Source organism: Cyclopterus lumpus, chromosome 7 (genome assembly GCF_009769545.1).
Source record: "Cyclopterus lumpus isolate fCycLum1 chromosome 7, fCycLum1.pri, whole genome shotgun sequence".
Classification (NCBI taxonomy): domain Eukaryota; kingdom Metazoa; phylum Chordata; class Actinopteri; order Perciformes; family Cyclopteridae; genus Cyclopterus; species Cyclopterus lumpus.
Genome location: NC_046972.1, coordinates 10,994,034 through 11,014,956, shown reverse-complemented (window position 1 = coordinate 11,014,956; position 20,923 = coordinate 10,994,034). Strand labels below are relative to the sequence as shown.

The window sequence follows — 20,923 nt, the reverse complement described above, 5'->3', positions numbered from 1 at the left end:
TGACTTGTACTAATTCTCACTCTGAGCTCTCACACTTTTGAGATGTGTGTGTGTGTGTGTGTGTGTATGTGTGTGAGTGTGTATGTGTGTGAATCACACTGTTCCTCATGCATGTCTGTTCTTCTTGCATGGAAGGTTTTCTGGTTTGAGACGGATGAGCTTTTACTTTTACTTCCTCTTGAATTTAACTGATTTTTCTGTAGCAATTTGTTCAAGTGAGAATTATATTGTGAAGCCTTCCCCTTTCCAAATCCCTGTTTTCACTTTTCTTGTGTCTTCTATAGTGTATCTGAATCTTGCAAAACAGCAATATACAGCTAAAGTTGATTTGATATTAAGATCCAAATTAATTTAAAATTGATTGAATTTTGGTCAGTAACACATTGAAACACATTGCTTTGTTTTGTATAAAGTCATGCTGCTTTTGCATGGTTCGTGTTAACAGCATGTCTTCTTAACTCCTTCAGTACTGGTTGTGGACTAAGTTGCAGAGTTTGCTGTTGGGGTTGTCAGCTTTGAAGTGGCTGTTGATTTGCTTGGATTAGATTTCTACTCTAGTTTTCTTGCTCTGTTTTATCCTGAGTTTCATCTCTTCAATGCAGTTGCTGACATGTACAATGCATTGTGATAACAACAATTCCTGCTGTAGTTCTTTGACGGATAGTGACAATGTGGTTTCTCATTGACTTCTTTGGCTACCTCTTTTGCTAGCCTTACCTGGTACCCGTGTAGAGCACTGAGAGCATGACTCAACAACAGAGTTATCACTGCTTAAAGTTGAATCATTGAATCTCAGACCTCTTCCATACTCTGGTGGTTTTACGTGCAGAGCTACAGGCAGCGGGGTTCAGACTCCCAGCAACATAATATGTCCAATTCTAAACATAGATACAGTATCATACACAATACCTGATTATCCGTACCACATGGTTGTGATCTGTAATGTACTTTGTCTACAAAAATGAGAAACTGCATTCTTTTTCCAACTAACATCTTTCTTGTAGTGGATTAACACTTACCTCACTCCTGCCTCTCCTCTCTCAACTGGCTTTCTGATCAACTGCAAGAACACTGTCTTCTAACTCACTGCTAATACTAAAGCCACTGAAACCTTCTGGACTCAAGGGAGAAAGCTCCAAAATGCATCTACATGCATGCCGCTGTAGCATGTTTGGGCCCAACTTTCAAATTAAGAAGAGGAATATTACAAAACAATACAGAAGTTCTCCAATCAGCAACTATCCTCTATTAATATTTATTTTCTAATCATGATAGACATGCTTTTCCTTTACTTTATCTATATCAATGTGCAACATTGGGAACAATAATTGTTAACGTTGATACCCCTATTTATAAGATGTAGAAAGTCTACGTTTTACAACAATGAATGTTTTCATTTATTTATTCATATCCATATCATAATTTCAATAGAAAAAACATGACAATGACAAACTGACCAGCAAGAAAGTCAATGGAAGCCACTGATTGTTGGATTTGTATTTCTTTTTTAATCTTTATTTTGAGTATAATTCTGGATGGATGGATTCTGCATGTTGCCATACATCTTGTACACTTATGATGTATGCACATCATTTAGATAACATTATTACAGTGCAATAGTCATTTTTGGTAAATATCCTAAAATCTTTAAATTCTCAACTTCTAAATTATATCCAAACTGATGTATTATGTAACTTCATTTATAGTTGAGGTTCCCATGTTGCATATTCATACCTTTTTTCATTCTTTTAAAACAAAAAACAAAGAAAAAAAACATTTCATCATCTCTTTGATTTCCCATTTTAATTTCTCCTTTTTTTTGGGAACCCTTTGGTTTGTTTCCTGTGTTGTTTTCTCAAGGATGGAGACTCTGATAGTGGAGATGACTCAGATAAGAGGTCTTGTGAAGAGAGCTGGAGACTGATCACTGCCTTGAGGGAAAAGCTGCCCCCCAGCAAGCTACAGACCATAGTGAAAAAGTGTGGATTACCCAGCAGTGGGAAGATAAGAGAGCAAGTTAAAATGTACCAGATCCCTCAGCGGCGTCGCATCACCAAGGACTCCAAGTGGGTGACCATCTCTGACCTGAAAATCCAGGCTGTCAAAGAAATTTGTTACGAAGTAGCTCTCAATGACTTCCGCCAAACACGGCAGGAAATTGAGGCACTGGCAATCGTGAAGATGAAGGAGCTTTGCGCTAGCTATAGCAAGAAGGACCCCAACGAGCGGGACTCGTGGAGGGCAGTGGCTCGGGATGTTTGGGACACCGTGGGCGTTGGTGATGAGCGCATTGAGGATGTCATCACCAATGGGGCTCGACCTGGAGGGATTGTTATGGATGACCTAAAGGTGCACATTGATAAACTTGAGGATATCTTGCACGAGGTGAAGAAACAAAACAATATGAAAGATGAGGAGATCCGTGCTCTCAGGAACAAGATGGTAAAAATGGAAAAGGTCCTTCCGCTCATCACCCCAGAGAGCCAAGAAAAGCCTCATGTAGACACTCCCACCTGCACTGCCATAACTCCAAGCTCTCGAGAAGGAAAACCTCCTTTGCCCGAAAAGCCTGATGGAGATGATGTCGATTCACAAACCGGCCAAAGTACAGGAGATGACTCAACCCTAAAGCGAGGCCACATGCGCTGGATGCGCCAAGAGCAGCTACGCCTCAAGAGCCTTCAGCAACAAGAGATCTCCAAACAGCTCCGCCGGCAAACTGGACCACACCGCTTTATACCCCCAGAAGACCGCAAGCTACGCTTCCCCTTCAAAAGCAACCCTAAGCACCGCAATTCATGGAGCCCTGGTACTCATATCATTATAACTGATCAGCAGGTCGTTGAGCTAAAGGTGCCCAAAGAAGCTGTAGAGGAAGAAGATGGAGAAAGCCAGGCTGGAGATGGACTGTTGTCCAGAGAAACAATGGCTGCTTCACTGATCCAAGTCACTCCCACATTGCCAAGCCCATCAGTCCAGCGCAGGAGCAAAGACTTGGAGCAAGGTTTAAGCCAGGGTCACAGGCATAACTATAGGAACAACCAGAACCAACAGCCCCATGAGCGAAGCCGCAGCAACTCTTTTAATCACCGCCAGCGGCCTTCTGGCTCCATGGAGTCTCTGCAGCAGTCTGAAAGCAACAGGAGGCACACGCAAGCTTTCTACCAGCCCCGCTACCATCAGAGCCAGCCTGCACATCCCCAGCAACACCATCCCCAGCAACACCATCCCCATCAGCCTTACCATCATGATAGCATGGTGTATACAGATGGCCGATTCAATGGCTACCAGCAGTACCATCACACTGACCACGCTAACTATCCAATCAGCTTTCAGGCACCTCCGCGAATGCGCAGGCAAATGTCCGCTCCTAATTTAAAAGCCAGCCGAGAGACGGCAGTCTGAGTGGGACGTTTGGAATCGGGAACTAGTTTGATAAACTTTTAGTAGGCAAACACATTACAGATCACAACAGCTCAGAATCATGTGACTCAAACAGCTCAATCCGATTGTGACTTTTGCACATGATGAGTGTGTTATTGGTTGATCCAAAAGTATTGTATGTATTATAAGAAGACATTTTATCATCATTATAATATATGCCATTTCATCAGTTTTTTTTTCTGCATTGTGTGCGCTGTCGTCATTAATTAGCATTGGGAGAACTGTCATAAGGAATTCAAGCCAACAGATAATAAAGGGACTTTTTTTTTGGGTGGGGACACGTCATGCCTACTCAGCTCATCTTTCAATTCATCAATCATGCTTTTATTCGCCAAAATTATCTTCATTGTTAAATTTCTGAGTTTACATCTTTGACATTTTATTATTGATTTATCATGAATGTTTTTAGCCACTACAGCACAAACACACTAACGTTTTTCCTTTTCATCAAGACTTTTGTTGATATTTTAGCCCATATTAGGACCCTAGTCCCTTTTTTCTTTCTTTCCTTTTAACATGAGTCTTAGCGTGACATAATCAGGTTTTTTGCAGTCATACATTTTGTGTTGTACCTCATAAAACATTTTCTTTCATAAATCACTATTGGCCTAGATCTGGAATCAGAACACCAGTATGTTTTACATTTTCAAATTGATTATGGAATAACTTGATGCACTATTCAATTGCGTGACTGCCTTTCAATAGACTGAAATAGTGGTCAAAGAAAAGGTGCCTTTTTAATCCTGCTGTACATTTAAAATTCAATAGTTTCCCCTCTTTTTAATTCAACACTCATGCAAAACTGGCAACCTTCATAACGTACCTAACCAAACTAACCTTTTAGTCATAACTTAAATTGTTAGTATGCCACTTTATTGCTTTTTAAATTTTTATTTCAAATATTTAACTGTCACATAATTGTATATCAGTACTTTGCACTTCAAATCGTGGATAATTAGTTAGTGAAGACACTAATATTATTTTTAAAAGTGTTTATGTTAATTAATAATGCTATGTTCTCTGAGAATCTTGGAGTTTACTAAGGATCCTCTCAAATGTAAGAACCACTATGCGGAAATGATGCGAGAATTACCTGACTGTAAAAGACCCACAAAGTTTTAACTATTTTAAGGTTTCACTGTACCCGGTCCACAGAGTTCAAAATATTTTTCTGCCTCTTCCTGTATAAATCACACATCACAAACTGAGCTCAGATTTTCCATGTCATGCAATCTTCTAATATCTTTCTTGGTTTGTGGTTCACTGAGTGAGCACAGAGTTCTCTGTGTTGCGATTGGATGTCCTACAGAGTGTTGTCATGGCTCCATCAGATTCGCCTTACAAATGTTGGAGGGAGGACAGAGACTTGAAGCGTTTGCATAATGTTGTTCAAGAGAACTATCCACATTTTTAAGACTGCCTAGTTTTAGCTGCATTAAATGCCACATACTCATGAAAGCCGGATAGCTCTGTCAGAATGATGGCCTATGGAATCAGTGTTTTGCCTTTGTGCTCTAGCTGATGCTGATTTGAATAAGCAGCAAGTCTTCCTGTCAATCTGTCTTTCCCTTTATGCATTTCATAGCTTTAAAAGAACCCATTCATTATAGCATTTATGTTCCAGATAGCCTTTAAATCCTTTTAGAGGAAGAGTGACAGTCAGCAGCATGGTAGAGGCCATTGAGGACGATAGAAATGTTCAACTTGTTCTGTGTTTCCGTGTTTTATACTAATAGTTTTGACAGTATATATTCTGCCATACTATGCTGTAACAAAAACCAAATGATATAATGACATATGCAAGTCCAGTCTCTCCACCGTACACCTCATGTCTATGTCTATCTTTGCATGCGATAGTCTACATGTCTTCATCCCTCATAAATGCTCCATTAAAGAATGTTATTTAACGTATGCACTGGTGCTGAATGGCGACCAGATAAGCTGGAAGGTATATATCATACAAATGGACAGTGTACTGTTCTTATGAAATATACATATATGTCTGTGTGTCTCAAAATGTCTGAGTGTGCATCTGCTTTTTGAATCTGCAATATCAAGTGCCTCCTTGTGGCTGTGTACCAAGTTGTGTTACTCCTTAATCAAGCACAAACATACAGCGCATATGTGAAGATGAGGATATACTGAATACCTATGTTGCTGGAGGATTTTCAAAATATGACTGAAATAAAATTACATGCTCCAAGTACACTTATTTGTTACAAATGGCTGCTATTTGTTTTTCTCTGCCAAATAACCAGAACAGAATTCATGCTCTGTATGTGAGTCCGACACAGGAATGTGATGTGAGACACTTTAGGAAACACCTACGGTGAGGTTAAAGACTTTGTAAATGCTTTAAATTAAGATTTCTAAAACATTTCATTTGAAGCTAGCACCTATTATTATCTACAGACTTGTACCCCTAAACGATGCGAAAGAAGCCTTATTAGACAGTTAGAGTGTAATACTGCATCATGACAATGTCATACTTGTACTTGCAACATGGGATGGTGATGAAATTTGGATTAGTTGGTATTTACCTCCTACCATGATTATGATTTTAGGCATTGTATTCAACCTTTACCATCCTTCAACTTATTTGTGAATTAGTTTTGAAACCGCTTCAAATGCTTTATTCACGTGGTCCATTATGGCTTTTTGAATGGAGGGAATTCAGCTTTTAGCTTGTTGGCAGGGAGGAGGTTAATGACAGATGAAAAGGCTTCATTGTCTTCCCAGAAGACACTGAACAAACAGGATGAGGTCACCGGGCCCACAGCCTGTCCTGCTCTGATGATGATGGCGCCCCTCATTGAATTACAGTTGACTCTGCTTCTACCAAGCAGCACCTATCCGCTTCCATCCATTCCAGCCTTTTCTCTCAGAATATAACATATGTCATTGTTTCATCAAGTTATATTTACAGAACATTGTATACTAATTTTAGAAGGTGAGCGTTTCCCATTTATTGCATTGGCTAAAGAATTGGGCTAGAAATTACAATAATTTCTCATAATTCTTTGACCAGAACTATTCAATTTATTTAATATTTGTAGTTGTGGATTATGTTTTATGTATTATTTTAATCCCACGTTCATGTATCACTGCTGTGCTTTTACATCCAGCTGCATGTGTATCCATGCGTCATTTGACCAGTAACCAAAGCTTTCAGTACTTCTCTTTAATGTATAAATAAAACTGCTAGTGTTGGCATTCCAAGTGAAGACTTTACAGTAACTCTCACATAATTGTGTGTATTTTGGCGAGCTAAATTCACCGGTTGTTGCGGCTGATGGAGAATTGTCCATGTTCTCTCTTCTTGTCCCTGTGTGTGGGTGTCCAGGTGTACGAGAGCAAATTGCAGGAACTTCAGAAACAGGTGGAGACTATTTCTCTGGTCGCTGAGACACCTGATGAAGAAGAGTTGGAGGAGGAGGATGAAGAGGAAGGTGTGTACTGTAAATCTTCTTTCCTGCAGATATTTATTTACTTGTGTTTAAACCCAAAATATATAGTTTATACATATCTATATTAAATATATACAATTATATAATATAATAATGCACTGTACGTTTTCTTCCACACTTCTGTTCAGAGCCTAAACTTCCAGGATGTGCGTATAGTATTTCCTGTTTTATAGAAGAACGTAATATCAACTTCATTCAAATTAAAATGTGTTAATGTTGCCATACTAATTACTCATTTAAGGTATTAAGTGAAACTAGTCCATACGTTTTCTCTAATTCCTTTGAAATAGAACATACTACTAATGATACAAAACATTTGACTTTTACTCAAAAGGACCATACTTATAGTTTTTCATGTTTTTGAAGAAGGGCAAATATATTTTTTGGTTGATGATAAAGTCCTAATTTTCTCTTAAATCTCTTTAAACATTATTGATTTCACCCAACCTTTTACAATCATCAAAATTATTAATTTATCTCATCTATCAAGGTGATATGATGTTTAGTCAAAATAAAACCATTTACTGGAATATCGTCGTTAATCCAGTTGAGAGCAACAGCAGGTTCTAATCCTGTGTTTTGACTTTTGATGATGAGGTCACCCTTTCTTTGCATTTGGTTGATGAACTGTGGTTTATGCAAGAAACATCACAATGCCCCCTCCCTGTTTGTCTTCTCAGTTTGATTTTCCTAAAACTGTGCTTGTGAATTTAACAGTAATTCTGATCGTGGAGGTCCCTGAACACATCATAGAAGAAAAGAAATATTGACTCAAAATACTCCACATTTCACATGATGGTTTACCTATAATTGCATTAATGCATTAATATAAAGTATACTCTGTGTTTGTAGTTGGACTAAAATAAGTAAAACCACTGTATGGTCCTTTTTGGTTACATGTGCATTTACTGTGCGTGCATTTGCGCGCAAGTGTGCGTGTGCGTGTGTTAACGTCATCTGTGTCTCCTCTTTCCTTGCAGTGCCGTGGACTCAGCATGAGTTTGAGTTGGCTCAGTGGGCTTTCAGGAAGTGGAGGTACCATCAGTTCACCTCTCTTCGTGACCAGCTGTGGGGGAATGCTGTCTACCTGAAGGAGGCCAATGCCATTAGTGTAGAGCTAAAGAAGAAAGTAAGTAAAAAATATATTTGAGCTTACTTTTTTGTAGTTTAGAATTAGTCAAAGGCGGGTTATCAGCTTTAGGAATAAAGAAGACAATTATAAACTTTTGAAGCAGGCCTAAAAAAAAAAAACATCCATGCCATGGAAATATGTTAAAAGCTGAAGGTGAATCACACTCATAGCCATTGAACATCAAGGTTCTGGTATTTTCAACTGTGAAGCTACATCAAGGCAAGATGATGTCATACCAGTGATTTTATTTTATTTACCATCGTCACATAGAGAAATTAGATTTTTTTATGAATCATCATTTATGAAAAGTATGATTACTGCTTGATTACTGCTTCTTGTAAGTGACAAACACTCTTGAATAAAGGTTCAGAGCTTTAGATCAGGATGATTCTTATTCCCATTTTTGACTTGATGTTTTTATACTCTCCGTTTATTCTTCCCTTTTCATCCACCTCTCTCGTTCCTCAGGTCCAGTTCCAGTTTGTCTTGCTGACGGACACTCTGTACTCTCCACTGCCCCCCGAGCTCCTGCCCTCGGAGCCTGAAAAAGAGCGCGACTCCAGGCCTTTCCCACGCACCGTGGTGGCTGTAGAAGTTCAGGACCTGAAGAATGGAGCCACGCACTACTGGTCCCTTGATAAACTCAAGTAATGGCCCCTTCATACCAAAATCTAGTCCTGGTTTTAGTTGGATACGTTTTAATATTTAAGTACTCAGCCGGTGCAAGTGCAACATGTCCTCTATTGTGCAACATTCTGTTTAGGACATCTTCAGTCACTACTGTCTGCAGTGTTCTCACTCACACTGAGATCTTTTCTCATGCCTTCAGTACCAGGACATGTTTTTACAAAAAAGTACAATGAATTGAATGAATTAGGTGTGCCATATCTTCTCTTTCTGCTTCTCATTAAATGCTAAGTGCACTGTACTCTGTCTCATTTGCAGGCAGAGGCTGGAACAGATGAGAGAGATGTATGACCGTGCTGGAGAAATGGCCTCCACAAACCAGGAAGATGGCGAGGGCACTCTGACGGGAAATGACCCCTTCTATGATCGCTTTCATTGGTTTAAACTTGTGGGGAGGTACGTAACAAAACTACATGAAACAATACAGACAATACTGCAGATGTTACAGTAGTTTGCCACCAAACATCCTGTATGAATATGTTTTGTGTGTGTGCTTGTTTCCTGTTTGATTTCTAAAACGTTTTGTTTTTGTCGCTTTATCTGAAATGGGTCCGTCTTTCATTTTCATAGTCAGATTATTTTGGAAAGATTATTTTCTTTCTGTCATTAGAGTCATGTGTATCAGTGCTATCACATGTATTGGAATCATTTCTGTTTGGTTTTACTTTGGGACTCATCAAATCATTCATTGTACATGTTATGTTTATTATGTAATTTGATGTTACATTTGTTGTACATTTATTTGGTGTTCTTAATTTCAAAGTCACTTATACTCAGTATTTCTTTGTGCATCTGTTCATTTTATTTGACATCACATTTTGAATTGTTTTTATGTTTTTATGTTGTTTTTTTATCATACATTGTGTCATTTTCATGAATCTGTAACATTTTGCTGTGTCTGTTGCCATTCTCATGTTGATATCCCTTCCAGTCCAAAAGCTTGTTAATAGCATTTTGTATTTTATCCTCTTGTGCCAGCATACATTAGAAGATGTACATGTTAATCCTTTTAAAGTCACATTTTAATTTTTAGTTTCTATAAATTGCTGCTACACATTCCAACTTATTGTAATACCAGCGATTCATTAAATGAATCCTTCTTTTGCATTTGCAATAGCTTTAATAATATTAGAAAATAAAATTATAAATGTAATTTGGTTTAGCTGACCATCAAATAACCACTAGGTAGAAGAAGGTAAGCGTGTGCCATCTTTACCAATCAATGTATGGCTACTCTTGTTGTTTTGGCACATTATATTCTATGTGTTGTAGGAAACTACCAAACGGCATACCATTTGTGAAAAACTATTGTCAAAGTGAAACATTACATCTTCTACTTGATGTAGTCTCTTTAACTCTTCTATTACTCCATTGTTACCTTTCCCTGGTTCTTGCCACTGTTCCCAAACTACCAACCCGCTCAGCTCGCCCATCTTCCACGGTTGTGTTAACGAGCACCTGGCTGACCGCACTCCTTCGCCTACCTTCTCCACCACTGACTCGGAGATTACAGAGCTGGCGGACGAGCGACAGAGCGAGATGTCCGACTTGATTGATGATGAGGCTTTTGTGGATGACACCAGCTCAGATGCCGGCACCGAAGAGGGCTCCGACATCTTCAGCGACGGCCAGGATCCCTTCTATGACCGCTCCCCCTGGTTTATTCTGGTGGGAAGGTTGGTGACTGTGCAGTGGCATTATCACATCCTCCACACACAGACTGGAAGGAGTTTGGGCGGATGATGGCTTCGTTTAGGGCTTATTTTTAAATACACACATGTAGAGTGAAATGAAACTAAGGCAAATATGAATGAAAATGGATACATTCATTCAGTGCAGTGAATGTCTTTGGATATGTTAAGATAGATGGTGGACAGACTGATGTTGTACCCAGTAACAGTTTTCAGTAGATGTTTAAGTATGTTGGATATACAACATCATTTAAAATATTATATTGGTAGCTGGCAAATCAGTCTTAAAAAATGTGAGCAAATACTAAAAGCACATCCCTTATTAATTATCAGTAAAGCCCTCCTTAGTGAAAGAATATTTTCAGAATCAGATCATGTATTCATAGCAGCTTTGCAGAGATAAATTGGACCATTTTTGAATTTAATATGATTAGTAATGCTTCTGCGCACACAGACTTGCTTTGTATGAGTTTTTTTTTTTTTTTAATTTAGAGTCTGTTCACAAAAATTGGAAAGCCACCATCCTTTTTTCCTCTCCACCTCCTCCCAGCGTGATGCTTCATCCCACGCCACCATCACAGTGCTGACTGTATTAACTCCCATCTGTGTGTGTGAATGTATTGCTGTGTCTAAGTTGATTAGCTGTCATTTTTATTTTATTGTTAAATCCGTTTAACCTTTTTTTTTGGTGTTTTTTATTTTAATGTTTTTATTTTATTTCATTTATCACGTTACAAAACATTTGTTTGTATAACCTTGTTTGTTTTAACATTGCTTTTGGAAATTATTGTAGATAATATTAACTCACTGGTAGTTGACATTAACATAATAATGCTTCTTAGTGTCGTTTGAAATCACAAACGTCATAGCTGAGTAATAGACAGCAGCCGTAGCTCAGCCACTTCGTCACTGTGCCGTCAGAGATTTTACAGATTGATATCTTTCCTCCGCCTCAGCCTTGAGGGGCAGGGAGGGGAGGCAGAGAAAGAGCAGGTCACCTGTGGTGCAGCAAAACAAATCATTCAAATCAAATTCAGAACACAATGTCAGTGAGCGTGTGAGTTAGAGACAACATGGCTAAAATACGACACAATAAACCACTTTTTACAGCCTTTACTGCTGCATCCCAGGTGATCTGGCATCACTCCGTTGTGCAGTTTAAAAATAAAGTGGATGGTTGCCTCTTGATTTCATTCATGTGGAGCAATTATGATTTATGTTTTTTCTTCTTTTGTTTTGTTTTGGCTCTACCCTTAGCATAATTGTCACTGCACGATTGTTTTACTGCATGATATAGTCGTCATTAATATATGCCAAACACTGGACATGTTTGTGCTCATTATGATGTTTTAAATCCTTTGGAAGGCATATTTGTCACTTTATGTATCGTGTCGAGCTATCAGAAACAAGTATATATCTAATTTGCTTTAACAAGCTTAATAAATGCTTATTATATATATATATATATATATATAAATAAATTTAATTCATTCTAATGATCTCTGCATCCAAAGACAGCTGTTGATTCACACTGCACCAGAATCCAGTTTTCAAGTCTCTCTCCTCCTTTTTACTCAGAGCTTTCGTGTACCTGAGCAACCTGCTGTACCCTGTACCACTGGTGCACCGTGTTGCCATAGTAACGGAGAAGGGCGAGGTGCGTGGGTTCCTGCGCGTGGGGGTCCAGGCTATAGCTGGTGAGTAATTAATGAGATTAATGAGCAAGACTGTTGGGATCTTCATGCACAGGCTACATCCTGCTAATCAGTCATTAGTGTGATATTGTCTTGTGGAGCAGGCTGTTTCTTTGAGTTATTTGACAAGCGCAGTATAGCAGTTAAGAAAAACATACTTATTGCCAATTATCATGTCAATATATTCAATGCAAATCAAATAGCAAAATACATTCCAACTTTTATTTTGAGACAGTTCTAATGGCAGTGAGAAGACTCCCTTAGATTCTCTGTGTCTTCGTTTTGATATGCTTTGACAGCTTAAGTCAGCCGTGTCCACGATAGATCCTGATAAAAGTATGGTTTGTCTCTTTGTAGCTGATGAGGAGGCCCCAGACTACGGGTCAGGAGTTAGACAGTCAGGAACTGCCAAGATTTCCTTTGATGATGAGTATTTCAAAAAGGTAAGCCCATGTCACATGAAAGTAGTTTTAAACTTGAAGACACACTTTTCTATCTGTGTGAGCGAGTTGGTGTATAATATTTGGTTAAATCGTGAAGTCGGAAGAGGAAGTTGTTTTTCTTTAGAGTTTTATACTGTTTATTCTGTTTATTAAAAACAAATATACATAAGTAATGGCATATTTTCAGCCTTAATCCTTAATTCATCCAATGTGGCACAGTAATATATAAATGCATTTACAGGTGGAGATTAGTTTATTCCTTTTTCTCGCTACGAGCTATATACTAATGTCTTCCTACTCTTGCGTCTTTCTCCTTTTAAACCAATCAGAATGACTTTCCTGCCACGGTTATGACTCGCTCCGGCTTGTCCCTGGAAGAGCTGCGCTTTGTGGAGGGTCAGGGCCAGAGTTCAGAGGTCATCACACCCCCAGAGGAGCTCAACAGAATCAATGACATGGGTATGGCTCCCAGACCGTCACCTCTCCGCTCATAAATTTCAACCTTTCAGCACAAATGGACACACTTGGCAGATGGTCCTGTTGAACGCAAAGAAGGGCTTTAACTGTATAGTCATGGAAATAAGACTGGTGCTGTTTTTCTTACATTGTGAAGGAATGTTTCCACAAATCACAAGCTTGATAATATGCAGAAACCAGTCTGATTGTATTGTGCAGATTGCAAAGCACAAATGCAGGTGGTGCTCATTTTCAATTAATCTCAGCTCAAGTCCTCCTAACCTTCCCCTGTGTTTTCTTCAGACCTGAAGCTTGGTAATATCGCAGAGAATAAGCTAAGTTGTGGTGATGGTCTGCCAGGCCAGCTGGAGGTGGGCAGCATCTTTACCTTCCGTGTTACTGTGCTCCAGGCCAATGGTGTCCCGCCAGAGTACGCTGATATCTTCTGCCAATTTAAGTAAGTCCAGAATCCTCAAAAATAGTTTTGCAGTTAAAACAGCTTTACTGAAGGAGGATTTAATAAATAGTAATAGTATTACTAAAGTAAAATTAATTTACCAGTAATTCTCTCACTATCTAATTTTTTTCTTACAAATTAAAATGATACACTGACACATTCATGTTTCTTTCCATAGTTTCCTGCATCGTCATGATGAGGCTTTTTCCACTGAGCCTCTGAAGAACACTGGCAAAGGAGCTCCTCTGGGCTTTTACCACGTCCAGAATGTGAGGACACACACACACTTACAAATAAACAAATAAACACAACTCTATGTTGATACATTTTGACACCCCCTTTTTTGACTGCTTGACTGAGCAGATTTCAGTTGAGGTTACGGAGTCCTTCATTGAGTACATCAAGAGCAAGCCCATTGTGTTTGAAGTGTTCGGCCACTACCAGCAGCACCCGCTGCATTTTCATGGCCAGGACCTGATTAGGTGGGTGTGGTTACTAAAAAACATGCTTCTGTAGAGATTCATCTGTATTCATCTGTTTTTCTTATGCTGTAATTATTTACATTTACACCTGGTAGATTTAGTCAAAATTGGTTTCTGTACTGGAATTTAATTGTACATTTATTTTAACAGTCCACCAACACCGTCGAGGAAATACTACCCTATTCCCATGCCTCTGTCTAAACCAGGTACAGATTTTAATATCATCACACCACATACTGCAACTGCAATATGTTCAGCAACGGTCACCCTCATTTCAGCATATTTCTTCTGCGTGTTATGATTATATCAGCATGCCTCATATTTCCTTCCGTTTTTCCATTTCTCGCTTCCTTTGGATTTTTTTTTCTCTTATTTAATCACTCTCACACCATCCATAATCCTCTTACCCAAACCCATTCTCCCTCTTCCACATTTCCCTTTTCACACTTCCCTCCAATCTTTCTCACCATTCGTACGATATTATACACTGAAACCCTAGACCATACCCGTAAGATAGAGTTGGTCCGCTACCTGATGAGTGGCTATGTGAATTGCAAAGTGCTGGACACGCTGTCCGAGCACGCCAACGCCCTGGCCTCCACTGCCGTGGCCAGTCTGGAGGATGAGGCTGACCAGCTCTCTCACTTCATCTTCCTCCCAGTGCCCAATGACCCTGTGCTAATTGTGCCCAGGCACCATGGTTGGTACAGCAGACAGTGTGGTAGCTCAGGCATTAGATGCACTTGTGCTGTAGTGATTAGACTAGTGCTGTGCTGTGTGACTGCAGGCAGTAGCACCACAAAGCTCTGCAATGGTTATGTGTGCTGCACCTCGCTGCAGGTCTATTTAGGTCCAGTCAGCTCAGTCCAACCCTCCCCTGTCGCTTACAAACTGGCCTCAGCCGACACCTTCAGGTAAATCTGCTGCATATGCTGAATGAATTTTAAGCCAAAAAATGACAAATGTATTCATCATAATCATAGAATAGTGACATACAGTAACATTCACAGCATAAATCAGAATGCAGAGGCTTAAGCCTTTACAGGTTCAGCTGCAGTCCAATTACAATAGTTCTCATGTTCATTTCAACTATATTGAACACAAATTAATGTAGCCGCGTGCCTCAGAGATTAGCCTGTTTCAACTGGAACATAATCCTGACGTCTCAGACAGCAGGGTGTGGTGTAATCTGTGATTTAGCTCTTTATAGCATCTCAGTATGTGCAACTGTTAGGTTTGAATGTATTATGTTTTATTGCCTGTTTTCTGTGTCAGGCTTATTTAAGTAATAATGGACTTTGTGATTAACACGTCCTTTAAGTATTGATGTTACAGAATATGTGTGGGCTGATTGCTTAGTCCAGAGTCAGCAGTGTGGTCACATCACATCCAGCCTCCATTTAGTAATACAATTAATATACTTAATATCTATCACCTATTTTCATTCATCCCCTCTGAAATTAATATATTATGTGTGTGTATTTCAGTTGCAGCTACCAAGTTGAACACCATCACCAAGTCCAACCTGGGTCAATGCGTCAGCAAATACGACCTGCTGGTCTGGTTTGAGATCAGCGAACTGGAGCCTACCGGAGAGTGAGTGTCGACACATCTTATATTCACACAGAGTCTTATTTTAAAAAGACACATGATGTGAGATCTTGTAGTTTCAACTTAAAACCGTTTTGGAGTGATTGGAGAGAAATGTATCCGCTTCAGAAAAAGTAAACAAGACATTATAAGTATGACATAAGAAGTATGACCTCCCTCCTTCCACAGGTACATCCCAGCTGTAGTGGATCACAGTGGAGGACTGCCCTGCAATGGCACCTACCTACTGCACCAGGTACTGGAGATCTACACAATGCCTACTAATCGCAGACACTGATCACACATGTTATAAAGTCAATTGCAATGTTCACACACACAAAAGCAAAAATAACGTCATATTTTCCTTCTTGTAATCCAGTAAATTATATTTCTTCTTCACAGAAAACATTGAGAAGCTTAATTTAATTCTAGCTCTGCCTACTATGATCCTAAACTCCTGTCATGTGTGCTGCAGGGCATCCAGCGGAGGATCACTGTGACTCTCATCCATGAGAAGGGAAGCGAGCTCCACTGGAAGGACGTTCGCGAGCTTGTAGTGGGTGAGCATTGGGTATCGCTCGCTGAGCAAACATGCACCAGAGACGCAAATAAGATACCCTGACCATATGGTCCAACATCTTCTAGTGTCTCTCAGGAAGTTCAGCTTGTGAGGCAGCAGTGGGAATATTTCCTCAGTCATAATTCTGTGTAGTTGTGTCTGTGTCGCCGCAGGCCGCCTCCCTCTTTAAGTAGTTTATGTGTAGCTGTAGCTGATGGACGATATAATTACATTTCACATTTTGCACTTTGTGCTGCTGACATTTCTATCCAGAGAGGCTAGTGAGTAAACGGGCATGTGTGTCTTGACACTGTGACAACATGGCTATTCAACTACTCTGTGGTGGAGTTCATATACAAGGCCTTTTTAATCCATGACGGGATGTTGTTGATGTTGTGCTGCTGTGTCCCACCAGGTCGGATCAGGAGCAAGGCTGAAGTGGACGAAAGCGCCGCTGATGCTGTCCTGTCCCTCAACATCATTTCTGCCAAAAACATTAAGTCGTCCCACAACTCCAACAGGTACTTAATAAACCGCATATATTCATTGGACACAACGTTTCAAGGTTTATATTGATTTATTGATGCTAAGAGAAGGTTTGTTGTTGAAATTCTGCTTGTTAGTTCAAGCCTAAACTCCTGGGAATACAGCCAATATCAACTTGGTTATTATGTCAATTTTTACAGTATTGCCACATGTTGTTGACAGTTACAGTTGCAGTTTAGAAACTGTATCAGGCAACATTGGTGTATGTGTCCTAAAAAAGCTGACGGCTCAATGGAATCATTGCATGACTATTTTCATTTTCACTGCTGTTGCCTGACTCTGTGCTTCTCTCTTTTTGTCTGTGCACTCTCTCTTTCCTTTCGCTGCGGCTGGACTCTTGATTGTGCTCAGGCTTTCTATTGATAAGGATATTGATAGGTATCTGTAACCAGAGAACATAAAGCTCCTTCTGTGAAAGATCGTTATGGTTCTCTTTAGTCCTATAGATTCATAGAAATAAGTTCTCCACAGTTTGTGTTTTTGTTTGCATGTTGCATTAGGTTTGCCTTTTATTTCCGTCAATATTTAGTGTCTGAAAGAACAAATCTCATTCCAACTTATTTATGGACAAGTAAAGGCAATCTTACATGCAAATGCAAAACCCTTTTTTGTAATAGTTTGTGTCACAGTATGTTGCTGTTGTGTGGCACCCAGATTCCAAATGAATGCTTTCTTCTCAGCTGTTATTCACTGAGTGAGTCCAGGCTCAATAACAACCTTTGAGGCACCACCAGGGCAGCTCTGGCTCTCAGTCTGTAGGCAGGACTGCCCCCTGCTGCCAAAGAGAGGAACAGTGTAACCCTCTGAAAGAGCCTCACAAACAGTCATTTCTGTTCAACAATGTGCCGTTAAATAGCAGTCAAAATAATGTATTTTTTGGGGGGTTATATATCTGTGAAGTAGTCTGATCTTTACATTGATACTATGAGGTATATTCTCTTTGCTGCTGTTTGGGTCACACGCACAGCTTCCTGACACTGTTAGCTGCTGTGATTTCTGATCACGTTGTGTCTATTGTCGAGCTCTCACCTCAATGTGCTTCCTCACATCTTGTCGTGACTATGGATAAGTGTGAGGGCCACTTCAGCCACTGCACAATGTATACTGTCATGGTCGTATTCACTACATAAATGACAGAAAGATATCTGACACACTAAGTGGTTATTTACTAAATGTGTCTGGCTTGTTGCTTTGTAGTTGAAGACTAGATACTACACAAGACTAGGTACTAAGCAAGTATATTTCTCTGTAATTTTGGTTTCTAAGTGAAGATTCTTTTGGCTTTTCCCCATCAGGACGTTTTACCGCTTCGAGGCAGTGTGGGACAGCTCCCTGCACAACTCTCTCCTGCTAAACCGAGTCACTCCTTATGGAGAGAAGATCTACATGACCCTGTCTGCATATTTGGAGGTCAGTCATTGCTCTTTTACCTTTTTGCATTGAGCTCTTTGTTTTACCTCTCTGTATGTCACCGTATCTAACCTCTTCACTTTGTCTTCTCTTTACAGCTGGACCATTGCATCCAGCCTGCTATTATTACCAAAGACATCTGCATGGTGTTCTACTCCCGAGACGCAAAGATCTCCCCTCCCCGTTCCCTCAGGAACCTCTTTGGGAGTGGATACTCTAAAACCCCTGACTGGTAAGACTTCAGACTGCCATACTGTGACAGCTGGATCATGTAATATCCAGTACTTTTAAAAATTGAATGTCCTCTGCTTCTTTACAGCAATCGAGTCACTGGCATCTATGAGCTGGGCTTATGCAAAATGTCTGACTCTGGAAGCCCAGGTGAGCAGAGAAAATCAAGAAATGTTTGAAGACAGGCCGTCAGTTTATCAAGAGTCCTCTGAGAGCTTTGTCCTGATGTGTAACAGGGATGCAGCGGAGGCGGAGAAAGATTCTGGACACATCTGTGGCTTATGTGCGTGGAGAAGAAAACCTGGCTGGCTGGAGGCCCAGAGGAGACAGTCTCATCCTGGAGCACCAATGGGAGCTGGAGAAAATGGAGCAGCTGCATGAGGTGGGTCACAATCGCCTCCAATCTTTTACCCTTTTTTTGACCTGCCAAAGCTATCCCTTATCTCCCCACTGTGTCACTGTCTAATACTTTCCTACTTTTTTCATTACGGTGGAAACTTAACTTGTACCCTGTCGTTCATCCAGGTGGAGAAGACTCGTCACCTGCTACTGCTGAAGGAGAAGCTTGGAGATGATGCTCCCCTGGGAACAGCTCCCACCACCAAGTCCCTGAGCGAGTTGCTATCCCCCAGCATGAGCTCCGGCAGCCTGTCCACCTCCACCTCCATCTCCTCGCAGATCTCCAGCACCACCTTTGAAAGCGCCATCACGCCCAGCGAGAGCAGCGGTTATGACTCGGCCGACATAGAGAGCCTGGTGGATCGTGAGAAGGAGCTGGCCACTAGGGTGAGAGTAACTTCAGTATTATGGGATACTGACAGTGAGGATTTATTCTCTGCTGCATAGTGATTCACTGGTAACAGCTGCCTCCTCCTCTGCTGATCAGTCTAATTTTTGTTTTCTTGTAGTGCCTGCGCCTTCTGACACATACCTTCAACAGTGAATATAACCAAGTGGTCAACAGTATTAGTGACTGCAAGGTGAGTAATGTTGGAGAGAAACTTTAAACTTTAATAGTAGTTCATTCATGTACACTGTCTGGTATGGATGGATCTCAGTGCTCATCTGTAGAGATGTAGCAATAGATCTACTTTTTGTCCCATAATAGTTACTTTAGTATCAGCACTGCACTCTCCAATAATCTATATGTATCCTCTTGCAGTGTTTTCCTTGGAAGATAAACCAGTGTGTTTACCAAGTATTTCATGTTCTTTACCCCTCAGCTGTCTGACATCTCACCGATGGGACGTGACCCATCAGTGACCAGCTTCAGCAGTGCCACTCTCACCCCCTCCTCCACCTGCCCTTCTCTGTCTGACTCCCGCTGTGGTTCCATAGACCAGAGGTAAAACTTTTATTTAATGCATATTTTGTGTCTAAATATCTATCGGTGTCTATATAGAATATTGCAAGCTTACTTCCATATTCAAAACACTATTCATTGAGTGTATTGGCAGGCTGTCACCGTGGTGCTAACTTGGTGTACTTTTTTCCCTCAGGACCCCAGAGAACAGCTCCCGTGCCTCCAGCCCCTCCTGCTCTGACTATGAAAACTTCCCCATGGTTCCGACTCTGGAGACCTCCTATCTTGCACGGGCTGGAAAGAACGAGTTCCTCAACTTGGTGCCTGATATTGAAGAAATGAGGCCAGGGTGAGTCCTGACATGGTTACTCTTTTGCTGTTGCAGCAATGCACGTTTAAAAAGTCAATATGAGATGCAGCCCAAACAAAGGTAGATCATCTTGTTTTCCAGTCCAAGCTGAAATTATGTGAATTGATTTTGGAATTTGGGTGTTTTCAACTGGAAGCAGTCAAAATGTTAGTTTGCTGAAAAACAAGCACTCCCTCAAAGAAAAATAGATTCTTCTCTTTTTTTGCTCTTTTTTTAGATCGGTAGTTTCTAAGAAAGGTTTCCTAAGCTTCATGGAGCCGCGCTCCAACTCGTGGGTGAAGCACTTTGTGGTTGTGCGCCGGCCCTACGTCTTCATCTACAACAGCGACAAGGACCCGGTGGAGCGGGGTGTCCTCAATCTCTCCACAGCACAGGTGGAATACAGTGAAGACCAGCAGGCCATGCTCAAGGTGGAGTTTCAATTCATCAAGTGTCTTCCCGCTAATTCATCCAAATCAAATTGTTACTTTCAACAGATGAATGACTGAACACTCAGAGTAAATAACTGTGTATCCCTCGTTAGGAGGAATCACTAGACTTTCAACAACTGTTCTCATTTAGCAACCACAATGCAATATAGATAGAAAACCCCAAAGACATATGCAGCATGACAAATATTTGACGTTTTCTTTTCAGACTCCCAACACATTTGCTGTGTGCACAAAACATCGAGGAATTCTGCTGCAGGCCAACAACGAGAAAGACATGAACGACTGGCTGTATGCCTTTAACCCTCTGCTAGCAGGAACAATAAGGTACACACGCACACTTCCATAGGGCGCTTTCACGACCCAACATTTAGTCATTTTAATAGAGCTCTGGTGCGGTTCAACCCCTGGAGCATTTTGATTGGGCAGATGTGAATGCAGTAATCGCATTGTGGCGCGGACTAAAACAACTGGTCCAGAACCACTGGAAACAGGTGGTCAAGGACATTTTTGCCTAGTGCGGTGCGGTGCAA

The 20,923-nt window shown here is 40.5% G+C and overlaps 1 protein-coding gene across 6 annotated transcripts in view; it reads left to right on the top strand.

The window, feature by feature from the left end:
* Window positions 1-20,923, top strand: part of kif1b (kinesin family member 1B) — a 55,132-nt gene that overhangs the window by 30,319 nt on the left and 3,890 nt on the right. For 3 of the 6 annotated variants that reach the window (XM_034536899.1, XM_034536897.1, XM_034536898.1), the window contains 25 exons: window positions 6,788-6,893; window positions 7,892-8,040; window positions 8,512-8,690; window positions 8,989-9,126; window positions 12,000-12,118; window positions 12,473-12,558; window positions 12,888-13,017; window positions 13,318-13,471; window positions 13,650-13,740; window positions 13,835-13,953; window positions 14,104-14,159; window positions 15,441-15,549; window positions 15,733-15,799; window positions 16,019-16,103; window positions 16,518-16,623; window positions 17,944-18,058; window positions 18,157-18,290; window positions 18,378-18,439; window positions 18,526-18,671; window positions 18,815-19,075; window positions 19,198-19,269; window positions 19,513-19,634; window positions 19,789-19,941; window positions 20,180-20,372; window positions 20,599-20,717. In XM_034536899.1, the coding sequence (XP_034392790.1) occupies window positions 6,788-6,893; window positions 7,892-8,040; window positions 8,512-8,690; window positions 8,989-9,126; window positions 12,000-12,118; window positions 12,473-12,558; window positions 12,888-13,017; window positions 13,318-13,471; window positions 13,650-13,740; window positions 13,835-13,953; window positions 14,104-14,159; window positions 15,441-15,549; window positions 15,733-15,799; window positions 16,019-16,103; window positions 16,518-16,623; window positions 17,944-18,058; window positions 18,157-18,290; window positions 18,378-18,439; window positions 18,526-18,671; window positions 18,815-19,075; window positions 19,198-19,269; window positions 19,513-19,634; window positions 19,789-19,941; window positions 20,180-20,372; window positions 20,599-20,717 (3,071 nt within the window). Of the gene's footprint in view, window positions 1-1,860; window positions 5,653-6,787; window positions 6,894-7,891; window positions 8,041-8,511; window positions 8,691-8,988; window positions 9,127-10,154; window positions 10,407-11,999; window positions 12,119-12,472; window positions 12,559-12,887; window positions 13,018-13,317; window positions 13,472-13,649; window positions 13,741-13,834; window positions 13,954-14,103; window positions 14,160-15,440; window positions 15,550-15,732; window positions 15,800-16,018; window positions 16,104-16,517; window positions 16,624-17,943; window positions 18,059-18,156; window positions 18,291-18,377; window positions 18,440-18,525; window positions 18,672-18,814; window positions 19,076-19,197; window positions 19,270-19,512; window positions 19,635-19,788; window positions 19,942-20,179; window positions 20,373-20,598; window positions 20,718-20,923 lie in introns of those variants that run through there. The other 3 variants (XM_034536902.1, XM_034536900.1, XM_034536903.1) reach the window with 2 other exon arrangements.